Here is a 19460-nt window from a genome sequence, read left to right on the forward strand (position 1 = left end):
CATGAAGATTTACCCGAAATGGCATGTGGTTTGGATTCCATGTGAAACTATAGGTCACTTTTACCTATTAGGATTACTGGGGTAGGTAGGGACACACAATATTCCAAAGTGGCAACCAACTGAACAACTTGTACAAGGTCATTGAGCCACACAACATTTTTATTACAGCAATTGTCTGCTGCCTTTTACTTCAGTTCAGTTGAATCAAAATGACAGAGTTTGTGGAGGGGGTGACAATTTTTTGTGACATTAGGCAGTTGATGTGCGACTTTTGTAATGGCTGGCACAGCTTTGGCTCTAAGGCCTTTCCAGAAAATTTACGCTCAAATATACAAGATTTAACAAAAAATATGTTCTTCAAACAAATGTTAACATAATATTCATTTACAAAATGCTACTAAATACCCATACTCTATGGCCTCTGTGTTACCTGCTGCAAGGTATGTGTAGAAGCTTTTAGACCAGCGAGACCGTGTTTTCAATTGCATGAAGCAGCGATGGGCATTATTCCAGTCCAGCTGTATCAGGTGACACCAGCCCACTTCATGCAGGCAGAGAAGCTGTATTTCTCGTTGGGGTGATCTCGTAACTGCAGCTTGATAGGCTTCAAGAGCTCCATCAATATTTGACTGTTGAAAGAAAAATAGGCCATGTACCTTTAAATAGGGCTTGATTTTGGATTACCAAATAGCTATTAGAGAGTATTTCCAAATCAAGACTGAAAAAGGGTCTTGCATTGACATTTCCATTATGTATTTACAAAGTTATCATGTTCAAAATCATGATTTCTGACACATTCATTGCATCCAGTAACTTAATAATGTAGTGAGTAAAAATAATAATTATTCCCTAATAAGAAGTTAAAATAGATAATGCCAAATGGATACCTAAAAGGTCTATTACTACAAATATACTCATAATTTAAAGTAACTACAATATAATTAGTGTCTATTGGCTTTCCCATTCAATTCTATTAATTATTTCTTACTTTCTCTACCCACATTTCAAGTATTTCCATTTTGTATTCTGTAAGCATATCTATATATTGTCACGTAGAGGAAGGTGTAATTCGATGAATGACGAACACTAACTTCACTTAACGAAGGTTTATTCAGCACTTGGCACATACAAGAGCGTGGAGTGAACTGCCTCCAGCCAGAGCACATACAGTTACAGAACATTCCAGTACAATGATTCTTGACATTCGTGGATACTTCCAGAAATTAAAATTTTACAGTCAAGGTGAGTTTTGAACTCACAACCCTCCATGCAACAGTCCATCACAACCACCACACCACGGCGACAGCACCACTCAGCCTCTTCTACGACATTGCTCCCTCCTTAAGAGAACAGTGTCTCGGTGTTACATCCTCCTAGTCTGGGACCAAGTCATCGGTCCTGCATACTCCAACTCCCAATGACTTATGCTCGCCCTGGTGGTGATCTTCTTAGAACTTCTTTTGCCGCTATGCTCTTCATCACCTTTCTGCTTGTTGCCTGTCGCTGGAGCTCCGAATTTACACTGGGTTGCAGAATCCTTATAGGGCTTCATTCGAAGGGTGGACCGTATCTCTGATCTTTCATCATCTTGTGTCTGGGTCAAAATCTTCAACTTCATAAGTAACATCAGACAACTGTCTTACAACCTTATAAGGTCTAAAGTAGCGCCTGAGGAACTTCTCAGAGAGACCAACCCTCTGAACAGGAGTGAAGAGCCAGACGAGGTCACCAGGCTGGTAGACAACAGGGCGGTGGCTCGCATCATACCTTCGGCTATTGTTTTCTTGAGCCTACAGCGTGCAGAGTCTAGGTAATTGCCGAGTTTCCTCAGCTCTGGTTAACAACTGGCTGATGTAGTTGTCGTTCATGTCATTAGGATGTAACGGAAACACAGTGTCCATGATTGTAGTCACCTCACGTCCATGCACAAGGAAAGAGGATGTATCCTGTGGTGTTTTGTTTGGCGGTGTTATAGGCAAACATCACGAAAGGTAACACCTCATTCCAGTTGCACTGCTCAACATTGATGAACACTGATTACATGTCGGCCAAGGTCTTATTAAGGTGTTTGATAAGCCCTTTAGTTTGCGGATGTTAGGCAGTCGTCATGTGATGAGTAATGTTGCACCCATGGTTTATCTCTGTCACAATTTGATTGAAAACTTTCTCTTGATCTGTAATTAATGACCTTGGGCCACTGTATTTTAATACAATGTCTTCTACGATGAATTTGGCTACCTCGGATGTTTTGGGCACTTTCACGGCTTTTGTAATGGCATAGCATGTCAGATAATCAGTGCAAACAATAATCCATCTAATGCCACTAGTAGACATTGGAAATCATCTGAGGACATCAATCCCAACACGCTGGAAAGGCATTTCGGCTAAAGAATCTTGTAGAGCGCCACCCCAGATAAACTTAGCATCAGCTTTTAACAGCTCTTGGAGTGGCCTGGCTTTGATACAAAAGTCTTTGATAAAACAACAGTAATAAGAACATAATCCGAGGAAGCTTCTCACATCTCTAACACTTATAGGAATAGGAAATTCCATTATAGATCTCACATTTTCTGGGTCTGGCTGCACACCTTTGTTTGACACAAAGTGTCCAGGTATTTTGATTTCTTTTGCTCCAAAGAGACTATTTATTGGATTAAGTTTCAGTCCATCTTGTTGGAGACACTTAAGAACAGCCCTCAGTCTTTTTATATGCTCATCAAATGTCTCTGAGAATACTATAATGTCATCTAAATAACAAAGACACATCGCCCACTTCAAGTGACTTAGAAGATTATCCATCATCCATTCAAAAGTTGCTGGTGCTTTACACAAACCAAACGACATTACCTTAAACTCATACAGGCCCTCAGGGGTGATGAATGCAGTTTTCTCACGATCAGCCTCATCTACTTCGATTTGCTATTATCCCGAGTACATGTCCATGGTTCAGAAAAACTTAGCACCCTTCAGACAATCTAGTGTATTGTCAATTTGTGGAAGAGGGTAAACGCCCTTTTTAGTTATCTTATTAAGCTTCCTGTAATCAACACAAAAGCGGCAACTGCCATCCTTCTTCCTGACGAGAACCACTGGTGATGACCAATGGGCTCTGTGAAGGCTGAATGATGTCATTCTTAATCATTTTCTCTACCTCGTTGCAAATTATTTGACGTTCTGTTGCTGACACACTGTATGCTCTCTGGCTTATTGGTTGATGGTCTCCAGTGCTAATCTGGTGCTTCACTGTTGATTTGTCTAATTTGCTCTTCACCCATGGATTGAAGCATTCAGGATTGAAGCATTCAGAAAACTTTTGAAGAATGGCAGGTAGATTCTTCTGTTGTTCCTTAGTGAGATCTTGTGATAGTCGAGCTAGAAGATCTTGTCTCAAAGTGGTAGTGCTAATTTCGCCCACAGACTCGGCATGGGAGGTTTCCATGACGCGCAGCTGTTCTTCAATTAATGGCTCAGTGTTTGCTACGCACATGCATCTTGGAAGGATCTGCAGTTCTCGGTGACATAACTATCCACAATTCACCAAATCTGTTCTTAAACGAGATGACAGAGGCTGGGATAACGAAGTTATTCTGCAGTGGTATGGTTCTCTTACATTCCACTACAAGATCCATGGGTTGATGCATGGCATGACACATGGCAGTTACCTTTCTGGCGCTGACTGCAGGAATCACCACTTCATCCAGCACACAGTCTACACACACTCTGATGCGCATCTTCCTGTCCACAGTAACTCGTCTTGTCTAGCATAATCTTCAAGCGACCACACTCTACAATTGCCTGAGAAGCTTTCAAAAAGTCCCATCTCAGAATGATGTCATGACTACACTCTTGTAAGATGATGAATTCTAAGGGCTGTGTATGGCCACTTATAACAACACGAATAATACATCTTCCTGTTGGTTTTACGTATTTCCCATTAGCCACCGCCAGTAGACATGCCTTGTTGTCGATGACGAATACGGTTTTCTGCAACTGGTGATGGTACTTCTCCAAAATAACTGAATATGATGCTCCAGAGTCCACAAGAGCTTGGGCTGGTCGGCCATCCATGAGGATATTGACATAGTTTCCTATCATTTTTGTAGTGATCAACGGCAGAGGATTTTTCTCTCTGGTGGCCTCACCTCCAAGGAAGGTCGCACCCATTAGTTTTCCAGGTTGCGGGGGCTAGGTGATTGGCTGGAGCTTCTAAACGGCGATGGAGACCTTGTTCGGCATGTTGGGGCTAGCTTGTGTCGATGGTTACCTACGTCGTCCTGCACCATCTTGTTCATCTTCGTCGTCCTGGAGTTGGTGTCGGCTAAGATCGGTCTGCTGTCTTCTGGCGCGGGCATCATCAAATATCCGCCACCTTTCTCAACAATAATGCACCACATGTCCCGGTTGTCCGCAGTGGAAACATACTGGTTGGTTATCCTGGGTCCTCCAGACATCAGTCTTCCTTGGTGCCGAAACAGGTTACTCATGCGGTATTGTAGGAACGTAACTCTGCCTGGGTCTCGATTTTTTCACTGTTTTAAAGGGAAATGAAGGACGAGAGATTAGGTTCAATGTGTGTTCCACTTCCTCCATTATGACCTCTTGAAGTGTCTCAGATTTTTGCTCGCCATGCAATCCAAGTGCCTTCTGAACTTCCTCTCTCACCATCTGATGATGAACACTTGTGAAATTAGTTTCTTCCTCCATCAGAGACATTGATATGATGGTTGGAAGCTGTTCAAACTTCTTGTGTGTAATTCTTTTTTGATGCATTGTCCTGATATACTGGCACCATTTTATGAAGTAGTCTCCTTCAGAAGTAGGGCTTGATACATGTCCTCAGCAACACCCTTCATGAGATGTGCAACCTTATCTTCCTCCTCCATTTTAGGATCCACTATTTTACACAGCTCCAAGACATCTGGAATGTAGGATGCTGTAGTTTCTCCTGGATGCTGTGCCCTGCACTTTAATTTATCTTCAGTCTTGCACTTCTGTTGCCGTGTGTTGCAAAAATACTTGTGCAGTTCTGCCTGGAATACTTCCCAGTTTGTGAACTTCTCCTCGTTGTTCTCATACCATTGCTTGGCAGTGCCCTCCAAGTAGAAAAATACGTTAGCCAAACACACGGTGTCATCCCATTTGTTAAATTTGGCTATACGCTCATATACTTTCAGCCACTTGTTTGGATCATGGACATCATTACCAGGGAACCTGAACGGATGTCTCATGTGGTGGCACACAGTTGTCATCATAACGTCCTCTTCTTCTTCTGTCTCTGATAGATTGCAATCTGTTGAATATGGCTCGAACTTGGGTTTCTCGCCATGTAAACATTGGTTCTGTTGTGGCCTGAAGGGAGCCACTGTGCCATTGATAATGTGTGCTATCAGAAGTTCCAATACCCAGCGCCTCCACCAGAATAATTTCACATAGAAGAAGGTGTAATTCAATGAATGGCGAACACTAACTTCACTTAACGAAGGTTTATTCAGCACTTGCACATACAAGAGTGCAGAGTGAACTGCCTCCGGCCAGAACACATACAGTATATATACAGTTACAGAACATTCCAGTACAAAGATTCTTGACATTTGTGGATACTTCTAGAATGTACTCGAATCGAATATAGAAATTAAAATTTTACAGTGAAGGTGAGTTTTGAACTCATGCAACAGTCCAGCATCACAACCACCACACCACGGTGACCGCACCACTCAGCCTCTTCTGTGACAATATATTATAGAGTAATTTCAAAATCCATACACAATGATGATGAATAAACATGAAAATCTAATCTGGTTAGAATACAACAAGTGCTCCAACTAGCCATATGTCAACCCAGTGTGTGAACTATTGTGGTATCCATGAAGCAACCCCATTTCTTCAAATAAAAATAATAATTATAATAAAATAATTTTCTGCGCAGTGTTGTGGACTGCAGCCAACAGGGAAAGGAGAGATCCTATGGTACATTCGATAGTGTGACAAATTCTAAGTTCAATTTGAAATGTACTTACACTGTATTACAGCAAGACAAAGAATATTGTTTACAGGTGCTTGCTCACTAGAACATAATGTTGACCCACACAGTGTGTAACACATCACACTCTCCCACCACTCACTAATAATATGAACAATACAGAAACACTTCACAATGCTTTACATCCACCCACAGTTACCTCTCTCTGTTATTTGTATTTTAGGCAGAAAATTTGAGCTTGTACAGTGGACAGCTATTAAATATTTGAAGAAAAATCAGTGGCAGCTGTTAAGAAAAGTCATTATATTTTGATACCACTTTTGAACATAAATACAGAAACATCACATCAAATCCACACACACACACACACACACACACACACACACACACACACACACACACACACACAAATCATTAACTCAGAGATGATTATTCAGTGTCCAATTAATTAGTCTCTTGTGAAATTTGCTTCCAAAGTCTTTTTGCCTTTATGAAGAAGCAATGCATTTATAATGATAAACTAGTGAAGACAGCAGAGAATCACAAAGGTAAAAAGGCGAGAGCTAGTAGAAATCCTTGGGTAACAGAAGAGATATTGAATTTAATTGACGATAGGAGAAAATATAAAAATGCAGCAAATGAAGCAGGTGAAAAGGAATACAAAAAAATGAGATCGACAGGAAGTGCAAAACGGCTAAGCAGGGATGGCTAGAGGACAAATTTAAGGATTTAGAGGTGCATATCTCTAGGTGTAAGATAGATACTGCCTACAGGAAAATTAAAGAGACCTTTGGAGAAAAGAGAACCACTTGTATGAACATCAAGAGCTCAGATGGAAACCCAGTTCTAAGCAAAGAAGGGAAAGCAGAAAGGTGGAAGGAGTATATAGACGGTCTATACAAGGTTCAAATGGCTCTGAGCACTATGGGACTCAACTGCTGAGGTCATAAGTCCCCTAGAACTTAGAACTACTTAAACCCAACTAACTTAAGGACATCACACACATCCATGCCCGAGGCAGGATTTGAACCTGCGACCGTAGCGGTCGCGCGGTTCCAGACTGTGGTCTATACAAGGGCGATGTTCTTGAGGACAATATTATGGAAATGGAAGAGGATGTAGATGAAGATGAAATTGGAGATATGATATTGCGAGAAGAATTTGGCACAACACTGAAAGACCTACATCGAAACAAGGCTCCAGGAGTAGATAACATTCCATTATAACTACTGGTAGCCTCGGGAGCCAGCCACGACAATACTCCACCATGTGGTGAGCAAGACATATGAGACAGGTGAAATACCCACAGACTTCAAGAAGAATATAATAATTCAAATCCCAAAGAAAGCAGGTGTTGACAGGTGTGAAAATTACCAAACTTTCAGTTTAATAAGCCAGGGCTGCAAAATACTGACATGAATTCTTTACAGACGAATGGAAAAACTGGTAGAAGGTAACCTTGAGGAAGGTAAGTTTGGATTCCATAGAAATGTTGGAACACACGAGGCTATACTGATCCTACAACTCATCTTAGAAGACAGAGTAAGGAAAGGCAAACTTTGTTTCTAGCATTTGTAGACTTAGAGAAAGCTTTTGACAATGGTGACTGAAATACTTTCTTTCAAATTCTGAGGATAATAGGGGTAAAATACAGGGAGTGAAATGCTATTTACAATTTATAGAGAAACCAGATGGCAGTTGTAAGAGTCAAGGGGCATGAAAGGGAAGCAGTGGTAGACAAGGGAGTGAGACAGGGTTGGAGTGTATCTCAGATGTTATTCAATCTGGATAATGAGCAAGCAATGAAGGAAACAAAAGAAAAATTTGGAGTAGGTATTAAAATCCATGGAGAAGAAATAAATTGAGGTTTGCCGATGACATTGTAAATCTCCCAGAGACAGCAAAGGACTTGGAAGAGCAGTTGAATGGAATGGACAGTGTCTCGAAAGGAGGATATAAGATGAACATCGATAAGAGTATAACGAGGATAATGGAATGCGGTCAAATTAAATCAGGTGATGCTAAAAGAATTAAATTAGGACATGAAATACTTAAAGTAGCAGATGAGTTTTGCTGCTTGGGGAGCAAAATAACTGATGATGGTCAAAGTAGAGAGGATACAAAATGTAGACTGGCTATGGCAAGGAAAGCGTTTCTGAAGAAGAGAAATTTGTTAACATTGAGTATAGATTTAAGTGTCAGGAATTACTTTCTGAAATTATCTGCATGGAGTGTAGCCATGTATGGAAATGAAACAGTGTATATAAGAAGAGAATAGAAGTTTTCGAAATGTGGTGCAACAGAAGAATGCTGAAGATTAGATGGCTAGATCACGTAAATAATAAGGAGGTACTGAATAGAATCTGGGAGAAGAGGAATTTGTGGCACAACTTCTAGAAGAAGAGATCGGTTGGTAGGACACATTCTGAGACATCCAGGGATCACCAAGTTAGTACTGGACGGAAATGTGGAGGGTAAAAATCGTTGGGGGAGACCAGGAGATGAATACACTAAGCAGATTCAGAAGGATTTAGGTTGCAGTAGTTACTTGGAGATGAAGAAGCTGGTACAGGATAGAGTAGCATGGAGAGCTGCATCCAATCAGTCTCTGGACTGAAGACCACAGCAAGAAGAACAATGAAGCAAGATTTAATGATATCCACAACAACCTCAATTTGTGTTTGATTATAAATGTCATTATTGAGGATTTTCAGTTGCCCCCAAACAGTCAATACTGCTATGCACCTTCTGCAAATGGTTGGTTGGTTGATTGGGGGTTAAGGTCCTAAACAGCTAGTTCATCAGTACTTCAATCCAAGGGTAGTTTCTCAGGAATTTGTGCCATCTGTGTAGTACATATTCTAATGATGAAAGGATGAAGGAGGGGTAAGATCAAGGCATTGAAAACAATGCTAATGCCGTAGCTAAAAAGGAATTTATGGATAAGTCAGGGTGTATACGACCGGGACAACCGGGAGATCCGGGAAAAACCCGGGAATTTTTTCATCCCGGAGAAAACCGGGAAGAACCCGGGATATTTTTAGAAATCCGGGAATTTTTCATTGTTTTAGTTATCAGTTAAATTTTTGTAATTTTGACTGGTAAGAACTGATACTCTAACAAAGGATATTACTTATCCGCTACTGCAGAATAATACTTCAACAATAAAACATAAACGAGAGGAAAAAGGAAAATAACTTAAATTGCAAAGGAAATGCACCATATGCAGCAACGACACACAGTGCTCATGCAAGCTGTCTGCCAATTGAAAATGTGTCAAAGGCTTTAGGAAGACTATGCAGTGCTTCATAACAACAAATTGCCTCCAATGAGCGTGAAGTCGCAACTGTTTACATTCGATTTGTTTTAGCAGTTATGCGCGGGCTCATGCGCGTGCGCAGTTGAGTCACGTTTGAGTAGTAGATCCTCCCGCTTCTGGCAACAGGAATGTGGCTGTGGGCTGTGCAAGCAGTTGCAGTTAGATGCTACCGGGAAAAGGGGGCGCCAAATTCATATTCTTGAGGAAAAAAAACTTGTTTCACAAAGCACCTAGCATCCAGCGCACGTTTGCCTATCGATTATTCATATGATTTTGAAACGCTTCCCTGTTGGTTTTTGAACATTTTCGAACACATTTTAAGTTGATTTCTGAATGAATCATAAGTTGACTTTTGAATGCATGCATAGTGTACGTGATGTCTCAGTCAGGAGAATCCTCGTCACATCTAGAAATAAACGTTCCGCAGACAACAGGGGACGGGGCTATACGAGCTGAAGGAGTAAAGCCGAACAGATGGATGCCAATCGCTGTCTGATTATGTGGTTGGTTGGGTTTGTGAATGATCAGCATTGTTATAATTACTAGCGAAATCCATAGATTCGGTCTACCAGAATGGAAATAAACGACTGACAGGAGTAACAGGTGAGAAAGATTATGTATTATCTTCTCGGTGTATCCAAGAAAACGAAATTTGTACAGAAAATTTTTGGCCAGATCGCTACACTAATAAGGACCAGTAGTACAGTCCCCGGCTAGCAGCCGCGTTAAGTTCTATTCTGGAAATAACACGGAAAACGTGTTGTTCGAACACGTAATAACGCCTAAGCGGAAAATAATCACGGGATAACTAAACCTGTGATTCTGGAAGGGTTAGTGAAGTTAATTGGCGAACAAATTTTGACAGTGGCAGCAATAGCTACAGAATTGGTGATGACAAGATTGTTTGTTAGGACGAGGAAGGAGAAGAAACGGGGACATCACACAAATTATGGAAGAATAAGACGATTCCAAATTTATATAAAAATTTCGTAATACTACGTTTCGATCTTATGCTTGAGAAGCTTGTGCATATGAATGAAATGTGAAACTATTTCCTAACATAAAGCTTTTTGCTTGTAGCAAGCCTAATAGGCATTTGATATTGGTACTTATTGGATTATATTCTGTCGTGTTATAAAAATGGCCATTTGTGCCAAAAGTCTCGTTTATTTGGTGTGTTACAAAATTGCTACCATATTATAGAGGCCTATTTTGTTTTATCAAGCAGACAGTGACAAAATAGACGTAATCAGATCGAGAAACCACACCAGTCTTGGGTATTATTTGTATTAACCCATCCGTTATTAATTGCGAGATTTTTTTAAAAGAGGAGCAGGCTGTCAAACCAGCCGACTGGGAGCAGGAGAGGCACCACAGGACATTTCAATTTCCACTCTCCTCAATATAGTTTGGACGTGCGGTAGAAAAATTCTTTATGAAGAGGCATGGCACTGCACTTTGGCATACTTAAGACCAAATAATATGTCTTACATTTCCTCAAATACATATGTTTTATGTTTCAGACTTTTCAGAAAGATGTGCGCTACAAGATGAACATATTTTGAAAATTCAATTTTTTTAGTATTGACCCGGTTCACAAATGTCGTAGATCCGAGGCTGATCCGCAGAGTAATCTGACCTATAGTGGGTTGTCTCCACGTGACCCGTGTTTACGTTTAGTGATTTTGCTGTTTCCCCTTCGTTTACTCTCACATCAAATGAAAACAAAACAGACATCTGTGGTCGGGAGCTATAAAGTGAATTAAAACACATTCACATAATTACGGAAGGCTGAAATATGTCATTAGTTTCAGATTTTATTTAATTCCACCTTTCTGACAGTCAAGCATTAATCGCCCTGCGGAACAATGAAGTTATTTTTGTCTGTTTGCTAAAGAAATTTGACTTTTGTTAACCTTTTCCGCAGAGGCAGTCAATGTATTTGAAATGAAATGTTTAATTCCACAGTACTGGCTAGTTTCAACTGTTCGCTGCATTTCAAGTTCACGTTTTCATTTTCTAGCACGTATGCCATTATCCCATAATAAAGAACCATACATGATATAATACAGTACTGGTGCTCCAAGAAAATTTACATCCCGAAAACCTCTGCGCTCTCTGACAACTCCTGAAATGAACCTATTTCCAACAGGTCGCAGGAAAATATTGCGAATGTTGGTTTGAAAAGCGTTACTTTCAAAGTAAATATCCTTTTACGTAAGTTGAGCTATGTGCAAGAATGTACCATGAATTTATTAAATCACAGAGTGTTTTACTCTCATTTAAAAATCAACTCTTTGATGACGAGCCATTTAGAAGAATTTCGAACCCTGAAGATCAGACATTTATGTCATTATTAAAAATTTTACAGGCACGTTTGTGTGATATATCTTAAAATGTAACACGCGCAAAAAAGATCAACGTATATGCGAAAGCTTAGCTTCTCTTGCAGCTTGAGACCAACATTATATATGAAAGCTTTGCTTTCTTGTAACAACACTATGTATATTAATTTAAACTATTAACTTTCCCTGTTTGTGTGTTCGTGTCACGTAACAGTGATGTTGCTGTTGGCTGACTGCATCACATGTCCTATGCTCTGAATATCTGCTGTCATCAGCTGGTGAGATCACGTGACATGAGCTACGAACTTCTTACAAAAGCGCATCAAAATCTCGATTTCAATGATTCGGAAAGTAACATGCGGTGTTTGGTGGAATTCCAATGTATGCTTTCGTAATACGAAAGTATGCAGCATACATGTTGCTGCACATCAAATATATTTCCAAAACGTGTCTTTTTCCCTGGGAAATTGTACGATCGTGTATAAAACCATAACCATTCAAATAATTGATAAGGGAAAATATACCGTCACCCGGGAGAAACTGTATTTTTAACCGGGAAAAATCCGAGAATTTTTTTCCTTGTCCACGTATACACCCTGGTAAGTGTACGGGCTGGACGAGCAGACGAGGTCTCCCGAGGCTCATCCAATGGTGAGAAAAGGCCTCTCCTCCCTGATTCTGATGAAGTGCAAAGGCTGTTACAGAGCAAGAATGTCTTCTAATCGACGTATTCAGAACAGTGAAAGTGAGAAGGCTAAAAATGTGATGGATATCAGTTGGACCACCAATAATAAAAACAAGAAGAAAGAAATACATTAGGAAGCATGTAGACATCCATGAGACTCTGCATATAACAGGAATCATCCCATTCACAGCATCCCAACCATCATTCAGTGTAGTCAAGGTGTTAAAGAACAATCCACTATTCAACAAGGTGCTACCTCTAAAATAGGGTGTGACAGAAAGGGAGACAAACCAAATCTACAAGCAGTAAAAAATAGTATGAGAGGGATGAAAGAGTGTGCCCATCAATGAATTGGGGTTGGGGGTCCCCCAGACCCAGCAAGCAGTGGAAGATGCCCCAACCACCATGACCTGTCCTGGAGGTAGCTTAAAATATTACATCTGAAAATAAAAATCACTTTCACAGAGAAAATGGGGAACCAGTTCAACCACCCATGAAAGGAAAGCCTTACTTAGTTTGGAGGGCCAGAAGGACGTGACCTTCCACTAGGATACGAGCTGTTGTCTGCAAGGCCCCAAAACTACAATGTTGGTGTGGCTCATTATGTAAAACAAAACTGTGTGTTAGCCTTGGATCACCAATGCAAAGATGACATAGGACGGTAGATTCCTTCCGGAGGAAAAGAAGGAAGAGCATCACGCAGCAGCATTCTACTTGACAGTGCGGAGTTCATTACAGGAGGCAGTAGCAAACCAGATGCCACTGCATCTCTGAGTGAGCAGAGGTGTTATCTGCACTCGCAACTCTGCCTCTGGCATTGGCAAAGAGAATTGGGGGGATGTGAGTAACCACCACATGGTCGGCCAGTTCATTCTCTGAGATACCCATATGACTTGGGGCCCAGAAAAAGACAATCGAGCAGCCAGTATGACTAAGTTCCGTGAGAAGGTCATGATAGCTAGGTGACAGGAGTAACATCAGTCAATGTCCTGAACTCTGTTCATTGAGACACCACACATTAAAACACATTCAAGGGAGGCCTGTTTTATAAAGTGGAGAGATCTGTTGACAGTTATCAGGTACACTGTAAAAACCACTACATGTTTCTGGCAACAAATGATGTTCCAAGCTGGCAGTGGATCTTATCTGCAAATGAGGAACGGGATGAATAAGAGTGGTATACACTGAGGTACCCTCTATTCACCACATATGCTGTATATTGACTTTCAGAGAATAAATCTACATGTACATGTAACTGTGATTACCTCAGTCATTCTTAATTTGTTTAGTGTGATGTTGCTCAGTCACATCACACTGACAGGTTTACAGTGGACTGCCTTCCTGAAGGCACAGATCATTACTGAAGATTTTGTGTTCTTGTAATACCCTTGTGGAGGCTTCTTCGGCCTTTTGGTCTTTATGTTTACCTTGTGGGATAGTCACATGACTCGCAAGCACTGTGATACACATCCATTATGTAACCGTGATCTGTTGGCCGGAGGCTTCATCTGGTGCACCTTAAGTACGATAGCTACCAACATGACTGGAAACATCACTTTTCTCATTTGTTGGTATGCACATGCACGTAACTCTATATTTCGTCTTACACATCTCTATAGATCACATTGAAGTTGGGGTATTTGTCACTTACGTAGAGGTATGAACACAAGTCAGTCTGTGTTCCCTTCATCTCTGTGGAATAAACCAAAATGAATCTCACAACAAACTCTTCATCAAGAAAGCATCTGAGAGAGAGAGAGAGAGAGAGAGAGAGAGAGAGAGAGAGAGAGAGAGAGGTGGGGGGGGGGGGAGGGGGGGGGTGCCCATCTAGTGAACAAAGTTGAAGGACATCATTTAGAACTTACAGTCCCTCCCCTCCAACTTCATCAGCTGTGGGGCAGTTTAGGAAAAGAGGTATCCTACTTTTATTAAGAATGCCATTAAATGGAGCTTCCAAAAACCTCTGCAGTTTACTAGACACACAATGAGGACAAAATTGCAGCATTCCACACGAGAAGAGAAAATTATTTGAATTTTTAAAGTACCTTATTTCTGGAATGAGCTGTTTACTCTGTAGTGGAGTGCATGCTGATATGAAACTTCTTAACAGATCGAAACTGCTTGCCACGCTGGGATTCGAACCCAGGAACTTTGCCTTTCACAGGCAAATACTTTAGCAAGTGAGCTAGCCAAGCATGACTCATAATCTACCCTCAAAGCTTTACTTCCACCAGCCCCTCATCTCCTACCTTCCAAACCTCACAAAAGTCTGTGGTTATCATCATTTAAAATTAATGTGCATGACATCAGTGACAATCGCCTAGCACAGAAAATACAGGGTAACAATAAATTAAAATTAATTAAGAGGAGCAATAAAATGTGTGATAACTGACAACACTAAAAAGAAAACTGCAAAACTGCCATAAGGTGTTAAAGACTGGGAGCGGTGAAATCAGTTTGACAGACAAACTAATTATTTCTTCCAAAAATTTTTTGTATCAAAACTGGGGCTTTTCCATCAGTCACTCAAAATAGAGGTTAAATCCAAAGCCAGACCATTTGTTGATCTCTCATACCACAGGATCAGAGTGACCATTTATTCTCTTCATGTTCTTCCGGAGGACAATTTACCTATGTGCAGGATCTGCATCTCATTTCATTGTTTGACAAACTTCTTTACATGTTTAGTGATTTGCTTAATATTCAGTAACCTTTCTCTGTACTTAGCCATCCTCATTATTTAATTAGGCATCCTCTACGTTCAGAAAACTTCTTTCTTTGACAAACTTTCTTGGTTGTTTGATGACATTTTTGTGTCTGGCAAGCTTCTCAATCAGTTCAGGGACCTCCCTTTATGACTAAGCAAACTGAGATATTTTTACTTCCCCTCTTGTTCTGCCATCTGCCTCCTTAAATTCGTTTTTTTTTTTTTTTCAGTTTCATCTAATTACCATTAACATACATGAGTATAATGCGCATTTTCATAAAAGAGAAAGGTTGGCTCTCAGTATTAAAGAATATAAGACCATATCTAATATTGTGCTTAGTTATAATTGATTTTCTAATTTATTTTCACTATTCATAGTTAATGTTTTTCATTATAGGGTGAAATCAGTAACTGTTTTGTAAGTTAAACTCTATTGTTGACTTATAAACAAATATAAATTCTGTACTAATTATAAACATTTGGAGGAACAACAAATAGTGTTTTTAAAGGATCTATTTGGCTCTATTTGAAAACATGTTAGCAAAGCAAGCCCTTAATTAATTCCAAAGTAATTAACAGTTTTGTCAAAAGTGTTGTTTGCTTAACAATATCTGTTAATTTCTTCATTTAAACAAATAATTCGGCCTAACTCTTGCAGTAGAAGAAAGTGTTAAAGAGACACAGTTTTTCAATGTATTCAGTTAATTACATAAGTTAAGTTTTAATTGCAATGTGTAGTTTCAGTGCCCTCCCCTCATGAACCATGGACCTTGCCGTTGGTGGGGAGGCTTGTGTGCCTCAACAATACAGATAGCTGTACCGTAGGTGCAACCACAACGGAGGGGTATCTGTTGAGAGGCCAGACAAACGTGTGGTTCCTGAAGAGGGGCAGCAGCCTTTTCAGTAGTTGCAGGTGCAACAGTCTGGATGATTGACTGATCTGGCCTTGTAACACTAACCAAAACGGCCTTGCTGTTGTGGTACTGCAAACGGCTGAAAGCAAGGGGAAACTACAGCTGTAATTTTTCCCGAGGGCATGCAGTTTTACTGTATGGTTAAATGATGATGGCGTCCTCTTGGGTAAATTATTCCGGAGGTAAAATAGTCCCCCATTCGGATCTCCGGGCAGGGACTACTCAAGAGGACGTTGTTATCAGGAGAAAGAAAACTGGCATTCTACGGATCGGAGCGTGGAATGTCAGATCCCTTAATAGGGATAGGTTAAAGTTAGATATAGTGGGAATTAGTGAAGTTCGGTGGCAGGAGGAACAAGACTTCTGGTCAGGTGAATACAGGGTTATAAATACACAATCAAATAGGGGTAATGCAGGAGTAGGTTTAATAATGAATAAAAAAATAGGAGTGCGGGAAAGCTACTACAAACAGCATAGTGAACGTATTATAGTGGCCAAGATAGACACGAAGCCCATGCCTACTACAGTAGTACAAGTTTATATGCCAACTAGCTCTGCAGATGATGAAGAAATGTATGATGAGATAAAAGAAATGATTCAGGTAGTGAAGGGAGACGAAAATTTAATAGTCATGGGTGACTGGAATTTGACAGTAGGAAAAGGGAGAGAAGGAAACATAGTAGGTGAATATGGATTGGGGCTAAGAAATGAAAGAGGAAGCCCTCTGGTAGCATTTTGCACAGAGCATAACTTAATCATAGCTAACTCTTGGTTCAAGAATCATAAAAGAAGGTCATATACATGGAAGAATCCGGGAGATACTAAAAGGTATCAGATAGATTATATAATGGTAAGACAGAGATTTAGGAACCAGGTTTTAAACAGTAGGACATTTTCAGGGGCAGATGTGGACTCTGACCACAATCTGTTGGTTATGAACTGTAGATTAAAACTGAGGAAATTGCAAAAAGGTGGGAATTTAAGAGATGGGACCTGGATAAACTGAGTAAACCAGAGGTTGTAAAGAGTTTCAGGGACAGCATAAGGGAACAATTGACAGGAATGGGGGAAAGAAATACAGTAGAAGACGAATGGGTAGCCCTGAGGGATGAAGTAGTGAAGGCAGCAGAGGATCAAGTAGGTAAAAAGACGAGGGCTATTAGAAATCCTTGGGTAACAGAAAAAATATTGAATTTAATTGATGAAAGGAGAAAATATAAAAATGCAGTAAATGAAGCAGGGAAAAAGGAATACAAACGTCTCAAAAATGAGATCAACAGGAAATGCAAAAAAATAAGTCACAGCTGCAAAAATACTAACGCGAATTATTTACAGACGAACGGAAAAACTGGTAGAAGCCGACCTCGGGGAAGATCACTTTGGATTCCGTAGAAATGTTGGAACACGTGAGGAAATACTGACCTTACGACTTATCTTAGAAGAAAGATTAAGGAAAGGCAAACCTACGTTTTTAGCATTTGTAGACTTAGAGAATGCTTTTGACAATGTTGACTGGAATACTCTCTTTCAAATTCTGAAGGTGGCAGGGGTAAAATACAGGGAGCGAAAGGCTATTTACAATTGGAACAGAAACCAGATGGCAGTTATAAGAGTCGAGGGGCATGAAAGGGAAGCAGTGGTTGGGAAGGGAGTGAGGCAGCATTGTAGCCTCTCCCTGATGTTATTCAATCTGTATATTGAGCAAGCAGTAAAGGAAACAAAAGAAAAATTCGGAGTAGGTATTAAAACCCTTGGAGAAGAAATAAAAACTTTGAGGTTCGCCGATGACATTGTAATTATATCAGAGACAGCAAAGGACTTGGAAGAGCAGTTGAACGGAATGAACAGTGTCTTGAAAGGAGGATATAAGATGAACATCAACAAAAGCAAAACGAGCATAATGGAATGTGGTCGAATTAAGTCGGGTGATGATGCTGAGGGAATTAGATTAGGAAATGTGACACTTAAAAGTAGTAAAGGAGTTTTACTATTTGGGGAGCAAGATAACTGATGATGGTTGAAGTAGAGAAGATATAAAATGTAGACTGGCAATGGCAAGGAAAGCATTTCTGAAGAAAATAAATTTGTTAACATCGAGTATAGATTTAAGTGTCAGGAAGTCGTTTCTGAAAGTATTTGTGGAGTGTAGCCATGTATGGAAGTGAAACATGGACGATAAATAGTTTGGACAAGAAGAGAATAGAAGCTTTCGAAATGTGGTGCTACAGAAGAATGTTGAAGATTAGATGGGTAGATCACATAACTAATGATGAAGTATTGACTAGAATTGGGGAGAAGAGGAGTATGTGGCACAACTTGACAAAAAGAAGGGACCAGTTAGTAGGTCATGTTCTGAGGCATCAAGGGAACACAAATTTAGCATTGGAGGGCAGCGTGGAGGGCAAAAATCGTAGAGGGAGACCAAGAGATGAATACACTAAGCAGATTCAGAAGGATGTAGGTTGCAGTAGGTACTGGGAGATGAAGGAGCTTGCACAGGATAGATTAGCATGGAGAGCTGCATCAAACCAGTCTCAGGACTGAAGAAGACAACAACAACAACAACAACAACAGTTTCAGTGCCTATTATTGTGAGGATGTATTGGGGCCTGATTTTTGGTCTGAGACAGTCAGTTCGTGGCCGAGTTTCAGACGTGGAACCCATATTGGTTAGAACAACAAAAATGCATCAACTTAACTGTTAAGTATGCCGTGTGTTAATGCAATGACAGTGTCTGTCCAATTCAATTTATTTGAAAGACTGTGAAATGTGAGTTAGGTTTTTATTGCTCGCAGATGTTCAACAGTAAACTATTGCAGCAGTATGTGGATGTTTTCCTGCAACCTATTAATGAGGCTTATCGAAAGTTAAACAGCAGTTAACTGGCCATATTAAATGTGTATATTGGGGGAGGGGAGGGGGTTGTGAACAGTGAAAGTAAAGAACTGTGAAACGCAAATGTGCACCTCTTGGCTACATCATTTAAATTAGTCAATGTTGAATTTCCACCCCCATTTTTCAGCCACTACAGCAACGCAGTATGTCGACACCGAGGACAATCAACTAGGAAATAAAGCAGGCATACATCACATATGGTGCCCCAGGTGAGGACTATTGTAATTGGGCACAATAAACTAGGACTCATGAACTTTGTACAGTGAACTCGAGTGGTTTGCAGTACAGTTTTAATAAAGACAACGCAACAGCTAATCAGCACATGGGTTCCGTGGTCACAGTAGGACAGCATTCAATTAGCGAGTGGGTTCTATGGAAGTACACGGACAGCCAATCAGCACGCAGGTGGACACATCTGACCTGGATAAGCAAGACGCCTCGCCGAGAGAATTACAACTTGCAGCAGACAACAAATTGAGATGATGAATACAGCAGCAGAGCAGCAGGAGGAGGGTGAATAAGAATAAGGTAATTTCACAGCAAAAGCCATTTTAAGTGATACATAATGAGTGGCCTTAACGAACAAAACAGTGTGACTGATAACCAAGCTGTAA

General features: G+C 40.4%; 1 protein-coding gene across 2 annotated transcripts in view; it reads right to left on the reverse strand.

The window, feature by feature from the left end:
• LOC126235864 (tetratricopeptide repeat protein 39C-like) overlaps positions 1-19460 on the reverse strand; it is an 84823-nt gene that overhangs the window by 26784 nt on the left and 38579 nt on the right. For both annotated transcript variants that reach the window (XM_049944765.1, XM_049944764.1), the window contains one exon: positions 431-629. In XM_049944765.1, coding sequence (XP_049800722.1) covers positions 431-629 — 199 coding nt within the window. The remainder of the gene's footprint in view (positions 1-430; positions 630-19460) is intronic.

This window comes from Schistocerca nitens, chromosome 2 (genome assembly GCF_023898315.1).
Source record: "Schistocerca nitens isolate TAMUIC-IGC-003100 chromosome 2, iqSchNite1.1, whole genome shotgun sequence".
Taxonomy (NCBI): Eukaryota; Metazoa; Arthropoda; class Insecta; order Orthoptera; family Acrididae; genus Schistocerca; species Schistocerca nitens.